The sequence below is a fragment of the Carettochelys insculpta genome, chromosome 3, assembly GCF_033958435.1.
Source record: "Carettochelys insculpta isolate YL-2023 chromosome 3, ASM3395843v1, whole genome shotgun sequence".
Taxonomy (NCBI): domain Eukaryota; kingdom Metazoa; phylum Chordata; order Testudines; family Carettochelyidae; genus Carettochelys; species Carettochelys insculpta.
The window spans coordinates 22,241,090-22,262,008 of record NC_134139.1 but is presented as its reverse complement, the minus strand read 5'-3'; the positions used below and the strand labels follow the sequence as shown (position 1 = coordinate 22,262,008).

General features: G+C 41.1%; 1 protein-coding gene across 1 annotated transcript in view; it reads right to left on the bottom strand.

Moving 5' to 3' along the window:
* PUS10 (pseudouridine synthase 10) overlaps window positions 1-20,919 on the bottom strand; it is an 80,190-nt gene that overhangs the window by 43,522 nt on the left and 15,749 nt on the right. Inside the window, exons 2-4 of the mRNA XM_074989468.1 lie at window positions 19,620-19,756; window positions 15,612-15,878; window positions 12,114-12,200 (exon numbers count right to left, since the gene is read on the bottom strand). Of these exons, the coding sequence (XP_074845569.1) occupies window positions 12,114-12,200; window positions 15,612-15,878; window positions 19,620-19,745 (480 nt within the window). The 5' untranslated portion in view covers window positions 19,746-19,756. The remainder of the gene's footprint in view (window positions 1-12,113; window positions 12,201-15,611; window positions 15,879-19,619; window positions 19,757-20,919) is intronic.

Genomic DNA, 20,919 nt, shown 5'->3' with positions numbered 1-20,919 from the left:
AAATCTTGTAGTCCTTTCATGGCCATCCCTCCAACTAAACTCAATGAGAGTTTTGGCAACTTAAAATTTTGCTGGAAAAGGGAAAATCTAACTCCAGTTCTGCAATTGTTTCATTCCCTTCACCTTCCTCAGATTTCCTGATCTAATATTTGGATATGATTTTTTAAAAAAATCTTTGCAAAATGAACTAACTTGTTCATATTGCACAAAAAAAAAAAAAGGCCACAAGAAAAAAAATCCAGTAAAGGGACTTGAGAAGGTATATCAAGATTAAAAGGAACATGGTCAGCAGTGGTCGGTCATCCTTTTGGCTCAGATCAAGTGACATATCAGTGTAATAGCTGCCAGCGGATGTATCACAAGTCAGAATCCTTCCCTCAGTGATAAAAATAATGAGTTCATACATCATTTTCACCCAGTCAGTGGTGGATAGACTCAATAATCTAAGACGTCTTTTATATCCTTTGTTATGCCTATTCTCAGCTTTTCTGAGAGCATAAACACAATTGGCCTCCACGAAACAGAGATCTTTAAACCAGTGCAAGAAATATTGGAGAAGGACATAAGAATGCTTAAGACACATAATATGCTAACCAATGCACCTACTATATCATTACTGAAGAAAAATGTAGTTGTACTGATGGAATATTGCTTACCTGAACACGATGTCTGTTTCAACATGCTGTGTGTGTGTACACACACACACACACACTGTATGATTAAGAGTGCCTCACAAGATACATGAGGTATGTCTTAATATTGTTTGCATAATGACCCATGTTAAAGCATAAAGCAGCCTCCAATAGAAAAAAGTACATATTTGAGTCAGAGACTATGTTGACTGCAAAAAGTTCTTGACTGTAGCACTTGTCAGATGCAGATTTACATACCCACATTTCTGATAGTATTTCTGGGTTTTATTCATTCACATAATTGTAGTTGCACCTCCAAATTAGGGGAGAAAAATGTAAAATAATTACAAACTCGTGGTTTCTACAAAAGTTTCCCCAGCGAGTAAGCTTTGTGAAATGCCACAATGGCTACGTCTACACTAGCCAAAAACTTCAAAATGGCCATGTCAAAGTTTACTAACGAAGTGCTAAAATATATATTCAGCACCTCATTAGCATGCGGACGGCCGCGGCACTTTGAAATTGACGCAGTTTGCTGCTGAGTGGCTCGTCCAGACGGCGCTCCTTTTTGAAAGGCCCCCAGCTACTTTGAAGTCCCCTTATTCCTATCTGCTCATAGGAATAAGGGGAATTCAAAGTAGCCGAGGCCTTTTGAAAAGGAGCCCCATCTGGACGAGCTGCATCAATTTTGAAGTGCCATTTGCATGGCCATTTCGAAGTTTTGGGTTAGTGTAGACGCGGTCAATGAGTCAAATTTCATGCCTTCACTACTGATTTAAAAAGCGAAAGCCTTAAAATAAATTGTACTAGAATTAGGAGTTACCAGCTTCTCTGCTGCTGGCCTGTTCCAATTAGCAGGTAATTCTAAACAAGAGATTCAGGTACATGGAGAGACAAGGGTGTGTGATCTGAACACACGACTGGGAGCCAGAAGTCTGAGAACTGTGAGGGACAGATTTGAAATACTGTGTAGAGTCCCAGCCACGTTATTAGAAAAGAGAAGAAGAGGGGGAATTCCATGAAGCATGCACAGTTCTGTAGGGAGTAATGACTACCGATATTACAAAGCTATTTGCATGAATGTCATGTGCCATGATGATGGATCACAACTTACACTAGAAGGGAGCCAGATGATAGTTTCTCTACAATCCTTTGCACATGGAGCAATTAACACTTTAACTTTCTGCTTTATGAAAAGGCAGGACACATTTCTGACTCAACCATATTTGTTTCAGATAAACCTGGCATTCTTAACTCCTGATTTATTTGCATCAGGAATGCTGATTTATGAAACTGAGCTTAAAGAAGATCCTTTAAATATACTAACTAATCCTATGTCATTTCAAATTTCTTTTACTACTTTGTGTCATTTTGGGCCTTTTACCCTTGGCAGGATGAGAGCTATGGTAGTTAATTACAGTTGGTATATCATCAAAAAGCAGCCCCTGGAAGTTTCTTTAGCATATGGTATGTCAGTGGTCTGACAATAACTTGACTTGTTAAAAACATTCTGTGCCACACATATGGTTAACAAAAGAGAGGAGCTCTCTGGGTTTCTTTCTATCCTAAAACTATTTGGCTACACCCACACTAGCCCCGCCCTTTCGGAAGGGGCATGGTAATGAGTGAGTTGGAAATATGTTAACGAGGCGATTTCATGAATATGCAGTACCTCATTAGCATAATGACGGCCACACGCCATTCAAAAGTGTCTCTTTCAAATCGCATGCCACCCGTGTAGACAGGGGGCCTTTTGAAAGGACCCCCTCCCCCGACTTTGAAAGCCCCTTCTTCTTCCTATTTGGAATAGGAAGAAGGGGCTTTCAAAGTCTGGGGAGTCCTTTCGAAAGGCCCCTGTCTACATGAGTGGCACGTGATTCGACAGTGGCACTTTAGAATGGCACAGAGCCGCCATTATGCTAATGAGGTGCTGCATATTCCTGGAGGTGCCTAATTAGCATATTCCTAACTCACTCATTACCATGCCCCTTCTGAAAGCGGGAGTCTAGTGTGGATGTAGCCTTTATGTTCTTGTGTAGTAGCCTATGAAATAAGAATTGAGAGAGGAATTGCATCTTTACATGACAAGGACAATGGACAAATTACAATATTCACTGTTCTCCAGAATAATGTGCTGATGCAATATAAAAAAATCTTAAAATATATCATCTTTAATGGAAACAGGAATTACAAAACACTAACTTCATAAAAGGAAAGATACCCATTTGGTGCTCTGAATTCTTGATTTGCCGTCTCAATCTCCCCAGCACACATCCAACTGTAAGCCTGGTGCCCTAGGGACTAGACAGCATGCAGCAGTTCAAGTCAGCAAAGGGAAGCCATGTGAGTACAAACTACTTTTTTTTCCCACATCTGCAGCCAAGTTTCCTTCCATCTACTTTAGCAGCAGTTAGTCTACTTGCTTAAACTAACGTCAAAGCAACACTGAGACAGAATCGCAATGCAATAATGCCCTCTACTGAGGCAGAATGGCAAGTACTCACAAGGAAGAAAAAAAAAAAAAAAAGCAGCGTTTCCTTGCTCTTCTACACAGTTGTATAGTTGAGCCATTGAGTACGATTTTGAATGACATGACAAACTCAACTAAACTAGATCTTTCAAACTCTGCATAGCTCTTTGAACAATATATTTTACTGAATGATGCAGGGACCTCATGACATAACATCAACAGTTGTGGTTTTAACCTCCAGTTCAGCCTATCACTTTATTTTGTTCCAATGTGGGTAAGACAATTACTGGAGTGAGGAACAGAAGGCAGATGAGAGACAGGGCGCTACTGGGTACATCATGACTGACAAAAAATTCAGGCCTCTTATTTAATGACTGAAAAGGAGCCCACTCGCAGGCATCCATTTTTCAGAAATCTTAGCCAAGGTGCCTAACATTTTATAAATGTCCAGAGAACCTGCTTGGATACATGTGTGCCCCAGTTTTCAGACATCTTGTAGAATGCTTGTTGATTAATTTCCTTTTTATATAGTAACAGGACCGCATGAGGGTCAGAGAAAAATCAGGCCATCAGGTTTAAAAGACAACTGATTTTTGAGTTAGTCTACCAGATAGAACATCTGTTAGATAAGAACCCCACCTTAGACATTTAGAATGGGAACTGAAAAAGAATGCTGTAGCTAACTGGAACTGCAGAGGGATATGAAATAGGCAGAATGGGTGGTATCTACAAAGGAACTTAGTCACTGCAAGGGTATCAGCTCCTAAATTTTAGGTGCCCACCCTCCTCACCACAAAAAAAAAATCACAGGAGCAACACTCCAACCCACAAACGCTGAGGTAGGCAGCTAGTCAATGTATGGGAAGTGACAGGCACCTTAGAATGGAATCCACAGAAGACAGCACTAGGTGCAGAGACACCAAACCTAGCTAATGGAAGATGCCAAACAGATGCGGGTTTTCTAAGCCTTGCTTTTCACTCAGAGATCGGCATCAATGTCTTAGCTATAGGAAGAAACCTATATTTAGCAATCCGCAAATGGAAACTGACTATCTCAAGTGCATAAGGTGTTTCCCATGACAATGAGACAGGCACCTGCCTAAGTTCATTTCAAACAGAAGCAGAGATGAAGATGGTACTGCACACCTTAACTTTTCATCCAGTGGCTAGAGTATTGACCAAAGTTATGACTGTAAGTGGGGTTTGTGTGGATTTTATTCCCCTTGTCCCGTTGAATGTTTCCTACTGTTCTGTAGAAACTCCAGGTGGGTGCCTCAGTTTCCCTAGGCACAGCATCAACGCACAGTTGGAGATGGGTGTTTCCGTGTGATGACTTCTCACACAGAAGCAATAGCCCTCTACCACCTTTGTAACCTAGGCAAGCAGATAACACCTCTTCCCTGGGAACAGGACCAAGGAAGGAGGAGGGGACTGGCTGGTGTGAATTTGAACTTGGCAGTTGGGAACTTTTGGCTGACTTGAGAGCGAAAAAGGAGGGCCAGCGCCCCCTCTCCTCAAGATGGACTGTACTAACTATTTCTGGTTTCTGGGCTGACAAGTCTGTTCTACTCTGTGTCCCTGTCTCTTAATAAACCCTCTGTTCTACCTGCAGAATGAGAGTTACATCTGACTGCAGATAGGATGCAGGACCTGGTGACCCCCCAACTCCATGACAAACACCTAGGTTCATCTGATGAAGTGAGTCTGTCCTCACGAAAGCTCATGCTCAAAACTTTTCTGTTAGTCTATAAGGTGCCACAGGACCCTTCGTTGCTGTTACAGATCCAGACTAACATGGCTACCCCTCCGATACTTGACACCTAGGTTCAAGTTTCTTCCTCCGCTCAAAGAATGCTCTAAAGCTGAGATATAAGTCATGGAGTGGGCACCAGCACCACCTCTACCTGTTCTGGACAGATTCTGAATGCAACCCAATCCAGTAAGCAGCTTCTGACCACACACTTACCAGACTGGTCCTGTATGTGGTCAAATAGATATCTTCTTTAGTTCATGAATCACATGCACGTGAGAGACAGGTCTCCCACCAGAGGGAGGCAGCAACACGTGGGGAAAAAAAAATGATTTTCCCGTAGAGTAACTGTTGTTCTTTGATATGGATGCAGATGTGTATTCCACTTAGGTGTTTGCACGCTGAGCACATCAGAGCCAGAGAATTTTGCCTAGAAGTACCCATGGGAGGTGGTGCCCTAGAACAGTGTTTCTTAAACTATGTTCCGCAGAACACTGATGTTCTGTGTACAACTGGCAGGTATTCCACAAGCATCTGACACTTTTTTTTTTTTTTTTTAATATCATACACTGTTGGTAAATAGTTTCTGTTAATAAAGCCAGATACAGTGTTACTTCTTCATTTCGATGATAGCTGATTAATTACTTTATTTTGTTTTTGCTGGATATTTTTGTATTTTGTTTTGTTTTTGTTGTTTCGTAGGAGTTCCACGTAAGAAAGTATTGTTTGGTGTTCCGTGGTCTCAAAAATATTTAAGAAATACTGCCCAAGAAAGTGGGGACTGGAGTCGAAGCAAGGATTTTTGGGGCCACTCTACCCAAGTCAATGTCACCTGGATCCTGCAGTAATGACATAATGGTTCATAAATATATGTATGGATGACCACCTGGCAGCCCTGCAACTGCCCAAACATGGAGGACTGCTATTGACATAGACTGCACTCACAACCACTGAGGAGTGCTCAAAAACCATTTCACATGCAATTTTGATACCAGGTGTTATCTGTGTGCAGATTGTTTGCGAAGAGACCTCTTGCCTCCTTTCTGAATCAGATATGCGCAAACAGGCAAGGCAAAGCATGAAATGTTTTAGCCTCACCCAAGCAGACGGTCAGACATCATCTGACATCTAAAGTATGGAGATGTGGCTCCTCTAGAGAGGAATGTTGTATACGAAAGAACACAGGTAAACATACCGCAACATTCAAATGAAACTGAGGAGCCGTCTATACTACATGCCTTTTAGCAACCATGGCCACATCGCTAAATGCTGTTTGTTGGCACTTTCGCTGACACAGTATTTCCATCCCCCATGAGCAGGGTTTCTGTTTTGACTGGAAAGTGTAGTGACAATGAGACATTAACACTGCAACTTGTCCCAGCAAAACTTTGATCTTTAGGGGCAAGGGAGTTTTAAGCACCTGTGACCCCCAAAAGTTCTGCTATACAATTGGCAGCATAGAAACAGTCTCAAAAAACAATTCGAACAAAAATTTGGAGCATGGTACTAAATGCGAGTTAGTGTTGAACAACTGTATCTATGGAGGCTCTGCCATCAGCACCTACAACTCAGACTTCTCCTGCAGATGTTACCAAGCCCAGATGAAAAAGGAGAAAGGTTGGGCATTGGGCTAGCAACCCGATACCGTAAAACCTATCAATCGCTACAGAAACAACAAGTGCACCCAAACAAAATAAACAAAAACCTAATTCGTCACAAAGGTATCAGCTCTCTCTCTATGATGGCGCTAAATGAAAGCCAAAAGGAAATTCAGTGCCTGATGCACAGCTTGATCCTAAGTGCCAAAACCACAACAAAGGTCGGAACCTGGAACGTACGAACATTATACCAGTGTGGAAAGCTAGCGCAGTTACTTCGCAAATTTGACAGCTACCAAATGGACATTCTAGGCATTAGCGAGATGAGGTGGTTAGGAAGTGACAGGATACTCAGTGATGGAAAGACCATTCTATATTCTGGAAATGACAACCAACATGTGCACAGTGTAGGTCTGGTACTCAGCAAGGATGCAACGCAGGCACCAGTTGGATGGAAGCCCGTGAGCGAGAGCATTATCATAGCAAGGCTCCAGTTGAGGCATGCAAAGACTACCATGATTCAAGTATATGCACCAACTGAGGATGCTGACAAAACCAAAAAAAGATGTATTTTACGACCTGCTGCAAGACACTATCAGCGGTGTCCCCAATCACGACATGAGGCTATTTATGGGTGATATGAATGCACGAATAGATAGCAAAAGACAAGGATGGGAACATGTGATTGGCCCATACGGATCAGTGACACAAGTGAGCGATAATGGAAAGGGCCTACTGCTGTTCTGTAGTATGAATAACTTGTGTATTGGAAACACCTATTTCACACACAAAAATATTCCTAAGAAAACATGGCGGTCTGCTGATGGCATCACTAACAACGAAACTGACTCTCTCTGTATCAGCAAACGCTGGCGATCAGTGCTGTTAGATGCAAGAGTGTATCGTGGAGCTGATATTGGATTGGACCATCATCTTCTGATGGCATCGCTTCGCCTTTGCTTAAAAAGAAAAAGAGAAAGGCAACCACTCCAGTCCTTCGCAGTTGAAAAGCTGAGAGATCAGGCCATGGCTGAACAGTACAAGCTCAAACTCAAGAATCAGTTCCAACAAACACATCGTGAAAATGAACTCGAAGACCAGTGGATGCGGTTCAAACAAGCAGTGACTAAGAGCGCCGAAGAGATGATTGGACGGAGAAGAGACATGCAAAGAGAATGCTGGATACAAGACAGAACCTGGAAACTGACAGATGAGCATAAAATCACGAAACAGCATAGAGACCAGTCAAAATCGCCAAACGAGATAGCAGAGGCTATTGCAAAGTATCAATCGCTGGACCGTCAAGTTAAGAAAAGCTGCTGGGCTGACAAAAAAGAATGGTTGGAACGTAAGGGTGCTAAAGTAGAAGCAGCAGCTAAGAAATGTGACACCAAGATGCTGTATCGTATTGTCCGAGAATTAACGGGTGCAAGATGCAATTCCAATGCTCCTATCAAGGATAAGAATGGGCAGATCTTACTTAGTAAAGAAGAGCAAGATGCACACTGGATAGAGAACTTCAAAGAGATACTAAACCAGCTAGCTCCAGCCACAACCTACAATTTTAGTAATTCCAATCCTTCTGACAAACTAGAAGTAGACCAAGGCATGATCAAATTTGAAGAAACTGATAAAGCCATTAGATTGCTGAAGAACAACAAGGCCGCTGGTCTTGACCAAATCATGGCCAAATTACTAAGGTATGGGGGCAACAGTGTCATGCAAGAACTAACGGGGTTGTTGAACGCATGCTGGTGAGCAGAGTGTGTCCCGAGTGATTGTTAAGTTACCAAAAAAGGGCAACGTCACCGATTGTAGTAATTGGAGAGGCATTACGCTCCTATCAGTCCCGGGCAAAGTGTTTTGTATTGTCCTGCTCAGGAGGCTTCTGGCCGCAGTGGATAATACACTGCGGGAGGAGCAGGCTGGATTTCGGCACGGACACTTATGCACCGAGCAAATTTTCACGTTGTGCAACATCATTGAACAGAGTATTGAATTTCAACGGCCGCTGTCGATAAACTTTATCAATTTCAAAAAGGCGTTTGACAGCGTACATAGAGAGTCATTGTGGAACACAGTACATAGTTATGGTATCCCGCAACGCTACATCAACACCTTCCAAAATCTATACCTAAACTCCAGTTGCTGTGTGAGGACCAATAGCAGTATGACCGATTTCTTCAATATTGACTCTCGTGTACGGCAAGGGTGTTTTCTATCACCATTCTTCTTCCTTTTGGCTGTGGACTTCATTCTGAGGAAAGCAATGTGCAGGACGAATTTTGGTATCTCTTGGGAAAACCAGTGCCGGCTCACGGACCTGGACTTCGCTGACGATATCGCGCTGCTTGCAGAAATGGGCGAATGCTTGCAGGACATGACAACAAGTTTAGAAAAAGAAGCAGGTAAAGTTGGGTTGAGGATAAACAGCAATAAAACAAAGGTGATGCGGATCGGAAAAGCTCAGGCGAACACGCCAATAGTGGTCGAAAAATCAGTCCTTAGAAGATGTCCGGCGGTTCACCTATCTTGGCAGCACTCTGTCCAATGATAGGGATGTCGAGGCAGATGTCAACTGCAGAATCGGGAAAGCCTCGGCAGTGTTCCAAAGACTATGCCCAATTTGGTCTGCGTCAACAATTTGCCTTGTTACAAAGCTTCAACTCTATAGCGCTGTTGTCATGTCCACTGCATTCTACGCCAGTGAAACATGGAAAAACACTGCAAGAATATCACATAAGCTGACAGTGTTCCACCAACGATGTCTGTGTAAGATCTTTGGTGTTACCTACATTGATTGCATTACTAACGAAGAGATTCTATGAAGATGTGGTCTGCGGAGACTGCAGGATGTTGTGGCAGAGCGTAGACTGCGTCTTGCTGGACGCATTTTGCATCTTTCAGATAATCTTCATCCAAAGGTAGCAATGCGATGGACACCAGGTAAAGGAAAGAGAAAGAGGGGAAGACCACTGAAAACGTGGTGAAGCACGGTTAAAGACGACTAAAAACATTGGTATAACGTGGGAAGAAGCGGAATCAGTGGCATCAGACCGAAATCTCTGGAGAGCACTTGTTGCCCAATGTGCCCAGACCCACAGGCGGACCTAAGTCTAAGTTACCACAATTAGGAACACAGTCTTCTAATACAAAAGTAGAAAGGCACACGATGCCAGGGAGTCAAACAGAGATCCCATGAAAGCCACTTGGACCATGTTAAGGTGCCACAGAAGAACCAGTTCTCGACCCAGAGAGTGAAGATGAAGAAATCCTAGAGCTGGAACTGAAGTCAACAGTACAGGATCTCCCATACTCCTGCACGGTATCAGGGAAGAACTGGAAGGACCCTGTTCCATCATAGGTGCCGATACTTATGCCATGCTAATCATCTGTTGTCCTAGAAGACAAGGAACAATCTCCATGAAGCCTAGGGTAGTTGGATGCAAACTTTTCCTCAGTGCGCTTGACAAGGAATGGCTCCTCTTTGGAGTGGCAATACTTTCAGAGCTTGAAATGGAGCATGCTAAGAACACAAGGGTGATCTCCAATCTATAAGAGTCTCGATGCCAAAGCAGGCCACAGAGCCATCCTGTCCATAGGTCCGACTGGGACAACCACCCTAGACTCCCGTAAGGGTGGTCCTGGAAGGCCACATAACCTGTTTGAGAAAGTGCTGTTTTTGGCAAAGATCCCTAGCTATCCTGAGTCCATTTTGTGAACACAACAATTCAAATACCACTCCTTGACATGGGCCTTGCCCCCCAGCAAGCACCATCTCTGGGGATTGCCTCTCTGCATGATAGATAATGTCTAAACCTTGTTTAGAGCATCAAAAGGTAAAAACTTGACTAACTCCAATGCTACTTCTAACATGAAGGATGATAACTACATATAACTAGGGAAAAATACTAAGTGGTGAGAGATTGTGACTTAAGAACCACACAGAGCTCTCACTCTAGTCCTGAGTGGTAAAAAGAAACTGGGAGCAGGGAGAGGAAAAGGTAGCACAACCTTATATGGCCAGAGGAGGGGCTATGAGCAGCAGGCATGAGCAACGCCTCCTACATATACTGCTAGGCAAAATTGTTTGGCTCTGGTGAGCTAGAGGCACACATGCCTGAGTGGAATACACTGCAGCATCAACTCAAAGGATGATTCAGGGAACTTTTACACTGAAAACTTGGGCTTTGACTGAGTTTAGATGCCTACTGAGTTTGATGGGAATTTTATGGATCACAGTGGCACCAAAACTGGGATTTAGCCACCTAAATTCGATATTTAGGTGCCTTAATCTGGGGTTGAGGCATTTAAGTAGTTCAGTGGATCTGGACCTATGTAATTACATACAATACATTGGAATTTGCCCCAAATAGACAAAGTAACACCCCTTATTGTAATAAAAATGCTGCAGGCTCTCTCATGATCACTGATGTCTAGGAGCTTCATCCCACTGTGTTTCCTGAAAAACTGTTCTCCTTTTTAGACAAGATTTATCATAAATATTTGTAGATTAACATTCACAACAGTTACTCTCAATGCCAGTTTACAACAGCAGGAAGATAGACATTACAGAACATGCTGTAACTAATATAATCTGTTGATTTGCCCAACATTCTCTGGGTCACATTTGTTCATTTTCTGTTTTTTGGTGGGTTTTTTTTTTTTTTTTTAATACAAGGATAGGAATGTAAACAGTTTTACATTTGTTTAGACTGCCCATAAATGTTAGTACTTCACAACTGTACTCATCTAGAATTTCAACAACGTATGAGTCACATAGCCAGGAAGTCTTCTAAAATAAAATATGTACTTTTACCTCTTTCATGATGCTACAGAGCTTGAGTTCATCTTCAATGTTTTATTTATATTTTGAACTATCAATTACCATCTATTTCAGGAAAGGTAACAGCTGTGCTGTTTCTTTCCCGATGCAATCCACACAGCAGTAATTGTGTCTGCACCAAAGGGAACTATACACTGAAGTTTTGAAGGAACTCCTTTTCATTTTCTGATTTAAAGAAATTCATCTACTGACTATCAGAATCATTCAGATATCTAAGTAAAATAATACTTGAGAGGAAGAATGGGAGAATAAACTTTAAAAAAAAAAAAAAAAAAAAGACTACAGCATGTGTCTATTTCTGAAGACGACATCCTGGTTAAAAATATCAATGCGTAACTTATTCTTTGTTATGCATATTTTAAAAGTGCAGGAAACGCTTTCATATGCAGCAGCCTCAGGACTGGAGGTTGCCAGATATTCAAATATTCTGGGTAATAGAGAGATATACCTAGTGATGCATAAAACTAAAGAAAAACAAGATTAGATATTAAGAAAACAAATGTATGCAGAATATTTTATTTACCAGCAGGAGCATTTGTACACTGTAAACTTATACTGTACTTTCTGTATTTATTTGTATGTACTTTCACTATACTGAAAATATAACTAAATTTACTTATGGTTAAAATACTGGTTATTTGAGAGTTCTGGATAATAGTATGCCAGATAGGAAAGAGTTTACTGTATTATGTTATTTTGAAGCAAAAAAAATCAATAAAATGCAAGTCTCATCCATTTCTCATGTTCCCAGGTCACATTTTGTGTTCTAATATGTTTAAGTCACAATGATCAACTGAAGTTTCAATAAAACACTTACCTCTCTGACAGACAATTGTGGTGGGAGCGACACAGAAAATACAAAGCTAGTAAACTGGTATTCAGCAGAATTAACCTTTTGGCATACCTACAAGAGAAGATATGAATCCACAATGAGGAGTTAAACTGGTAACATTTTATGATAGTCTTTATTTTAATATAATCACTGCAAGCCTTCTATAACACTACTTTTTGGCACAGATTCACACAAAATGACCATAAATTCACTAAATCCGACCCAATTAAAAACCAATGACAGGTTTCTTTAAGACCTGTAACTTGCAGGCAAATTTTATATTATTGTCACTCCAGATCTTCACTGGTATGCCTCTATAAAAGAAACCTACCACAATATTTTGTATTGAAGCTAATCATAAATGTAAGACTAGGCTTGATAAAAACAAAAAAGCAGTCCAGTAGCACTTTAAAGACTAACAAAATAATTTATTAGGTGGTAAGCTTTCATGGGATAGACCAACGTCTTGAAGATTATGAATTAACCAAGATAATAGACTCTTAGTTTAAAAAGCACATCCCTATGTTATCTCAGGCTTCGTGTGTAATATTTACAACCACAAGAGGCAACACCAGAGCCCAGATTTATACTCTATTCAATACTAAACAGCTAAATTTGTCACCAAAAAAATAAAACAAACAAATAAAAACATATTAGGCAGACTTTGCCTCCATCTTCCCCTTTTTAATCAAGATACAGTACCTCTGTAAGTACGTAATACATGGTCATTGGCTCTTTTGGCAAGCCCCACACACTGAGCAATGTCCATTGCACAGATGAGTTCCTTCTTTCAGAAGCATCTATAGGGTATGGGCTCCCTCTCCTCTCAACTGCCACCATTGCTTTTCCTCATTGCCAAGAGTAAAAATCCCCATAGTACCCCCAATGCAACTGGGAAAATAATATCCCAGCACTGCTCCCCAACACTCAGGCACAAAGAACAGGAGTGAAAATCCCAAAAGCAATCAAAAGCGAATGCTGCCATTGCTCCTCCTTTCCCTCCCCACGTACCCCTTCTGAGCGCTGCCACGGGCCCCAGGGCAAGGTGGGAGGAGGGCCTGGCTCTGGTCCCTGAAAGAGGTAGGGGCCAATGGCAGATGGGACAAGGACTAGCCTCCCCACCTCCACTGTGCACAGCCAGAGCTTCACTGCTGCGGCAATTCAAAAAGGTCCCAGAGCTACAGCAGGAACAGCTGGAGTTCCACAAGGATGGGCCTGGGGGCAACTACCCACTTTGCTCCCTCCCATTGGCAATCCTGCCCCACCCACTCATCCCAATACAACTTACTGTCACAGTCCCTACCATCTTTCCTCTTTCCCCTCCATTTATGCATTGCCAACCCATAGTATTAGCAAATAAGAATTAGAGGTAATCCCTTTTATTGAAGCAACTTCTGCTGAAGAGCTCTGAAGTTCCATCCTTGTGTAGCTCAAAAGCTTGTCTCTTTCACCAGCAGATGAGGATCCAATAAAAATATTACCTCCTCCACATCTCTAAAACAAGTGACAATTCTAAGCATTCCAATTAAAATCAATGCCAATTACACTGTAAGAATGAGTTTCTCTTAAGAAAGGATTAGCGTTGGCTGGTTTTTAAACCAGTTGCTTCCATGTTTTATACAGCCACTCAATGGCATAACTTTAAAAAAAAAAAAAAAAAAAACCTAAAAATCTGGTTCCAGAAAGAGAAAAATATTTTGCCTGTGAGAAAGGATGAAACTTCTGCTCTGCAACATTAGAAAATGGCACAATTCTAGACGGTCAGTTTATTGGCTATGCTGAATCCCATGTTCACTCTACTAAATCAACAGTCCAATTTATCAGCACTAACAAAGCTTTTATTCGGGTTTGAAACTTCTACCTGCACATTTCAGTCTGTTACCTTAGCAATTTTATCTTTTATATGTGGTATTTACAATGACCTTCACCTACCTTTTTCCCTAATGCACAGTCATATTTTCTTTGATAATTTGTATGCTTAGTCTTTTGTGCTACCAAATGAACTACAATTTTTCTTAGTATGTAGTTTCCTGACTAGAAGAATACAGTAAAATTCCTTTTATCTGGCCTCTGATGGTCCTGAAAGCCTGATGCTTTGGCATTCCCTGAGACATACACACTTCAAAAGTTGCTAAGTCAGGGGGCTTGGGTGGTGGGTTGGGGCCATAAGAAGGGCAGGGGGTTAAGTCTGGGGTGGGTTAGAGCTGTAGGGGTGCAGCTGAGCCAGGGTGTGCAGGGGTTGGAGCCAGGGAGTGCGGGGGAGAAGAAGCTGCAGGAGCACGGGGATGGTGAACAGCAAAAGGTGGGTCTGAACTATAGCATGGGGATTATGGTGACATCCAATAGTCTGGAAAATTCCTTTATTCTGGCACCTATCCAGTATCAGATGTGCTGGATTAAATGAATTTTACTGTACTTTATAAGGGTGATTCATACTGCTTCACTTTCTCCTCTACCAGACATATGTACTTAAGAGAAATATTGAACAGCACAGCATCATCAATTTTATTTTGTGCCCTATTTAATCCCTCAGGGCCATGAGTAAATTTGCTCCACGAGTTAAGATGGGTTGCCCATCTACAACCACATGGTAGTGGTACTGTACTCAAATACAATGGAACTGCTGTCAGCCCTATGCTTTTGAAACATGATCACAGAGGACTATCTAAGGTCCAGTTAGATTAGCTTTAGGAGACAGTTGAAAGTTTACCTGTATATTCAGGTTTTTTTAGTTACATTATAGCAAGGCAAAAGTAAAATATGATCTTGAGCAACCCATTGGTAACTCCCCTTCGTTGACAGCACGAGGTACTCAGACATCAAGTCAATAGGAGTCAGTTAAGTAGTTAAATAAGTAATTGCAGGAGACGATGAAAAACAACCATTTCCCGTCTGCTCTTGATTTACGTTATACAGCGGGTGTGTCTACACTAGCTCCCTACCTCGAAGGCAGCATGGTAAGTAGGGTGTCGGGAGATTATTAAGCTAATTCTCCTCTGCGGCCAGTTCAAAGCGTTAAACTTCAAAGTGCCAGCTCACGTGTAGATGTGGCTAACCCGCCAGTACTTCAAAGTGCCTGGGCAACTTCTAAGTCTCTTTACTCCTCAGTAAAGGGACTTCGAAGTACCGGTGGGTGAGCCACGGCTACACTCCAGCCAGCACTTCAAAGTTTAACACTTTGAACTTGCCGCGGGGGAGAATTAGCGTAACGAAATGCTGCATATGCACCGCAGCACTCCATTAATAATCGCCCGACACCCTACTTACCATGCTCCCTTTGAAGTAGGGAGATAGCGTAGACACAGCCAGAGTATTTCAAATCTAGATAGAGCCACTCAAGTACATACGGGACAAACTGATTAATGATTAAAAAAAAAAAAAAAAAAAAGGAGGTCATAGGGTTTATACCACAGACTTCTACCAAAATGCATACTTATAAACACACAGAAGAATGTGCCTACAAAGCAGGAAAAGATCACTCACCTTCTTAACAAAATCTCTCTCACAGAACTCCTGAAGAATTCCCAAACACAGGTTGCAAACCTTCGGAGCAGTGCTCTCTGGGGCAACACCTACATTGTCTTGCTCAGGGGTCACCTGAAGGTCTCCATTTTGATTCAAATCCTCTGTCCTTTCCTCCATGTTCTCAAGTCTGATTTTCTTATATGGGGGGTCAGCTATTGCACCACAAAGTTTGTCCTCTTTTTCTTTGTTGTACTCCAGGACTTCATGCAGCTCTTTAAGCAAATCCTAAACAACAAAGAAATGAGCTCTGAAGAACTCATGCATATGCTAACACACAGCTTCTCCTTCCTGGGTGTAAGACTCATACGTGGGAGGTCATATGACATGTACCAATAGCTGAACTTCCAGAAGGTGATATTAACTATTCTAATTTAGCTTTGAATAGTGCATATTACTATATTTTCATAATTTGAGTCAAAAGTTATTTGCAGAATACAAAAAGCAAGTTGAAATATTGCAACAGTAAATGGTACAGAGAAATTCAGTTTTGCTGAACAGACAACAAATTTATTTACATTATGTAAGTAGTGAAAGCAGCACTTTATCATCATCCTGATTTTCACAAGTGCTGTGAAATCATAACACCAGTGAACTCTTTGGAAGCAGCGGATACCCACCATTTCTGAAAACCAAGCCCTGTGTAACTTACATTATATTGCCATTTAACATCTCCATTTCACAGTCCAATAATAATAGTAGGATCCCTTCAATTCTGTTTTTTAATCTACAGGGCTAATAATTCCATCTGAAAAAAATGAACAGACTCATACAACCTCTCCAATAAAAGAGTAAAAATGTGTGCTGCAATGAGGTCTCGTATCACTCAGACATCAAAAAAATTCAAAGTATTTATATGCAATAACTAAAACACTATGGCTGTGCCTAGACTAGCCCCCAACTTTGAATGGGGCATGGTAAGTAGCATGTTGGGAGATTACTAATGAAGAGCTGCAATGCATATGCAGCACTTCATTAGGATAAATCTCTGCAGCAACTTCAAAGTGCCAGCTTGCGTGTAGCCATGGGTCAACTCAGGAGTAAAGGGACTTCAAAGTAGCGTGGGCATTTCAAAGTACCCATAGCTGACCCACGACTACATGCAAGCTGGCACTTCGAACTTTCATACTTTGAAGTTGCTGCAGGGGAGATTTACCCTAATGAACTGCTGCATATGCACCACATCACTTCATTAGTAATCTCCCAACACTCTAATTCCCATGCCCCCTTCAAAGTTGAGGGCTAATCTAGACACAGCCTATGAGTAATACACTACTACATAAAAAGTTACAACAAAACAATCCTTGCCATAAAGTGACATTTTGAGGTGAGATTTTTAAGAAGGTATATTAGTTTGGCTTATTCACTAATTCTCAAAACCACTGAATTGCTGTGTGGCCTTGGGCAAGTCACTTAACTTCCTGTATCACATCATCTCCATTTGCAATGAGTTATAAATACTTTAGCAAATGGAAAATCCTAACAGAGTAGAATTGTGAAGTTTAATTATTTTAAGAATTTGGAAACCTCCATGATATGTATTTCTGACATGACACATTTCCTGTGCATGTTATTTGTTGCTTGATCTTAGGAAGTTAGTACTAACTGGATAATATGGGTTATATGCCACCAATTAAATCTTATCAGAAGATAATAAGGCTCTTATTTAAGAATCAGGCTGCACAGAATTTCCAAGAACCCTTAGGATGCCTGTACCTAGATAGAAGGTTTTTAGACTGAGATAAATACAGTCTTATAGACTTTGATTGAGATAAATGGAAAAATAATCAAATAGTAAAACAATCAGGTACAAAGTTAATAATATTCTTCTAGAGATACATATGAACGTTTGAAACTTGAAGCTCAAAGCTTATAAAACCTGAAGTTTAGAAATTGAGATGTTTCCTTGGCACAGTTGGTCACCCCTCTTAAAGAGCTTGAGCTCTCCTATGTCCAAGCTTAGTCTCCTCATCCACACCCACAAAATTCTGGGGTACCAGAGGCTGCTGCACCTGTACACTTAGACACATACATGTTAATGACATTAGATCATTCTCACATTTTTTATTTCTATCCTACATGATTATTTCTGTTTTTCCCTTGTAGTGCATCTGTTAAGTTGTCAGAGGGTATGAACTTAGGACGCTCACCATGCCAGCCTACCTCCGTGCATCCTTTATCGATGTTAAAGGTCACAAACATACATGGAGCTTATGCTTTAACTCATCTCACCTATCCAAATGAAACTTTGCCTTAGCTCAACATATAGGATGTGCCCCATAGGTCCCTTACATTATAGCCAAAATAATATAAATCTATTATAATAAAACAAATAATCAAACCTATATAAAGAAAACAAGAAAGCCATAACCCATATAGGCAATCAAGCAGGATAGCCCCATAGGCTCCCTTTTTAAATACACACATCTGGCCTTCTCCACAGCTCTGTCTTTTGGAGAGGAAGCAAGTTCTCTCTCCATAATGCTACATTAGGACAGACAAACTGGTGGCTTTAAATTCTAACAACTGTCTCTTGGAACAATAATAATTTCAATTTTTAGGATCATCTGATAAGAAAGATCATTAACTCAAAACTATTACTAATCACTTACATAATGAAATAAACTTACATGGCATTTTGAAGAACAAGGCATGTTCCCTGACCCGAACAGTTTAATTTCCTGATAATGTGCAGGCATGTAGCCCACCTAGGCAGTGGAGTCCAGAAGACTGGGACACGTAAAAAACTTGGAAGACCTAGGTTCTAACTCCTGGCCCTACAACTCAACTACTGGGTGACTATGAGTACCTCACTTCAGTGCCTCGTGCGTCAGTTTTGCTCTCAGTAAAATAGGGATGACAACAATGAATTCATTTATAAAGCATTTTGAGATCTCCTGATGTTAGGAGCTAGCTATTGGTAGCAGCTATAGTGTTTCAGGTAAACAGGTAAGGGTGGATGTGGACAGATCTGGGACCTGTCAACAGACCTTGACAAACTGGGTTTTAAGGATGGATCTGAAAAAGTAAAGAAAGAGACAAGAATACTAACAGACCAAAAGTGGAAAAATATTTCAAGCACAGGAGCAGCACCAATGAATCTGGGAGGATACATGGGAGTAGTGTGGAGAGCAGATTCTGAGGACAGCAGAGTAGCACAATTACAGAAGGAGAAGGAAATGAACACAGGTGTCAGCAAAGGGCAAACAAGATAAGACTTTGTAGGTACACAAGGAGGGGACAGTGTAGATAGAAACCAGTAATTTTCTTTAAATCAAAACTTTACTATTTCATTTAAATAAATTTTAAATGTAAATGAAATAAAAGTTTATTTTTAGAAGTGAACCTATTTGAAATTGACAATCTGTGCTGAAGCCTAAACATTAAGCAACACGTGAAATATGAAAACCCCTGTTGAACACCTGGAACCAGAGTTTGCTTAAGTCCTGACACAGATTTTGAAAGCAGTAGCTTAATCTGCAAGTAGAGAGTGTATTTTTCCCCCCATTTCAGTTTATACATCCAGTCCAATTTCATTAATAATTCAAAGAAGCCAATTAGAAAATGAAAAAGCTGGAAAGTTTATTTTTCTTCTTCCAATCCATGAATAAAAGTTAGATGAAAGAGAATGAGATCACTAGATCTAAAATTTTGAATGACACAGTGACCAGAAAAAAGCAATTCAAATCACTAACTGTAAATACTTCCTTTTTTGAATAAGTTAGCTTTAAACACAAAACATATTTAATAATTTTAACTTACATACAAACAGCACATTAGGATAGTTTTAGTTAATGAAAAATTTAAATGTCGGTTTGGGGCTTTTTATTTTCATCTTAATTTCTGCTTAACTATAAGTAAACATAAATCACAAATAATCAGCAAGTCCAAACTATTTCCACACACGATTTTTTTTTTAAAAATGCACTCTCATATCCACATATTTTAATTTAAAATAAAACAGGAAACCTTATATGGATATCTGTAAGATGCCTGTAACCCCACACAGCAGAATCTGAAAACGCATCGTGGGCAAGTGCCAGCATTCAGTAACAGCTGAGCAATGGATTTCTTCTTTTCTATCAATGCAAGCATTCTGGATAATCCTAATTAAAAACAAAAAACAAAATAGGGTAAGTGATTTTCATGTCTAAATGTAATCTGCAAAGAAGAAAACAAAATTAAAGATGTCTGCCCCATCCATCCAATAACTCCAGCTGCCAAATAAACATATGAGGCAAATAGTATAAGTTTTCACACACCAGAACAGCACTGGGGCAGGACGCTGCATCCATTTATAATTCCTGTAAGATTTTCATGCAGTTTTGTCTTAGGTCAGAAGCATTATTTGCTTGGAGAGGTCAACCTATTCCTAATGACCATTTCTGCACATTACACGTTTGTTGTTTGTAGTCACAGGGTTATTCAACCAAGAGAAAATAGCTCTGCTACTCAAGGCCAGTAGTCAGGTATAGTGGCATCACTACTGGGGGAAAATAGGCAGACGCATAGGCTTTAAGGTCAGAAGGATCCACTGTCACCATCTAGTCTGAGCTCATGAACACTGCAGCCCACAGAGCCTCACTCCCCCACTCCTGGAATAGGCCCCTAACCTCTTGTGCAAAATTACCTGGTGACCCTCAAGTGAACGGCCACGCTTGGGCACGTTAGGGTGAACTGCATGGGTTCTTGAACAAGGCGGTGAGGTACATGGCGTGGAGGCAGGGTCCAGAGACCCTTTTAAATTGTGATAGGGAAATGTGCCTTAGCACAAAAGGCTAAACCACAAACTCCAGATCAAGAATTGAGGAACCAAGTGAATTGGGGAAGTCAGCAACGGAATTTACTGAAGTGCTTGCAGACTGCACTGTCTGCAGCCACCCCCTCCCCGGTCTGAAATTGACAAACAGAAAAAACCTACACAGAAAAGAGCTATGGCCTCTGACCTAGCACCTCAGAGGCGCCAGCTGCATACCTTAAAAGGGAAAAAGTAGTATGGGACGTATGGTTGTGTAAAAAAGGGAGGGGGCTGAGAGGGGCTGCAGGTGAAGAGAAGCAGAAGCAACCAGGATGTGACGTGTCAGGCCTTGGGAGGAGCCAGCAAATGGCAGATCATAAAAGGGGGCAACTAAGTAAGGAGGGGGAGGAACTCCCGAATCCTGGAGAGATTGGATGCTGTCTGCAACAAGGACTGATCACCCTTTGCCGCTGCTCCCGCCTGCTCACAAGTTAAATAGAGTAGTGTGTGAAAACCTATAGGTACCACGAA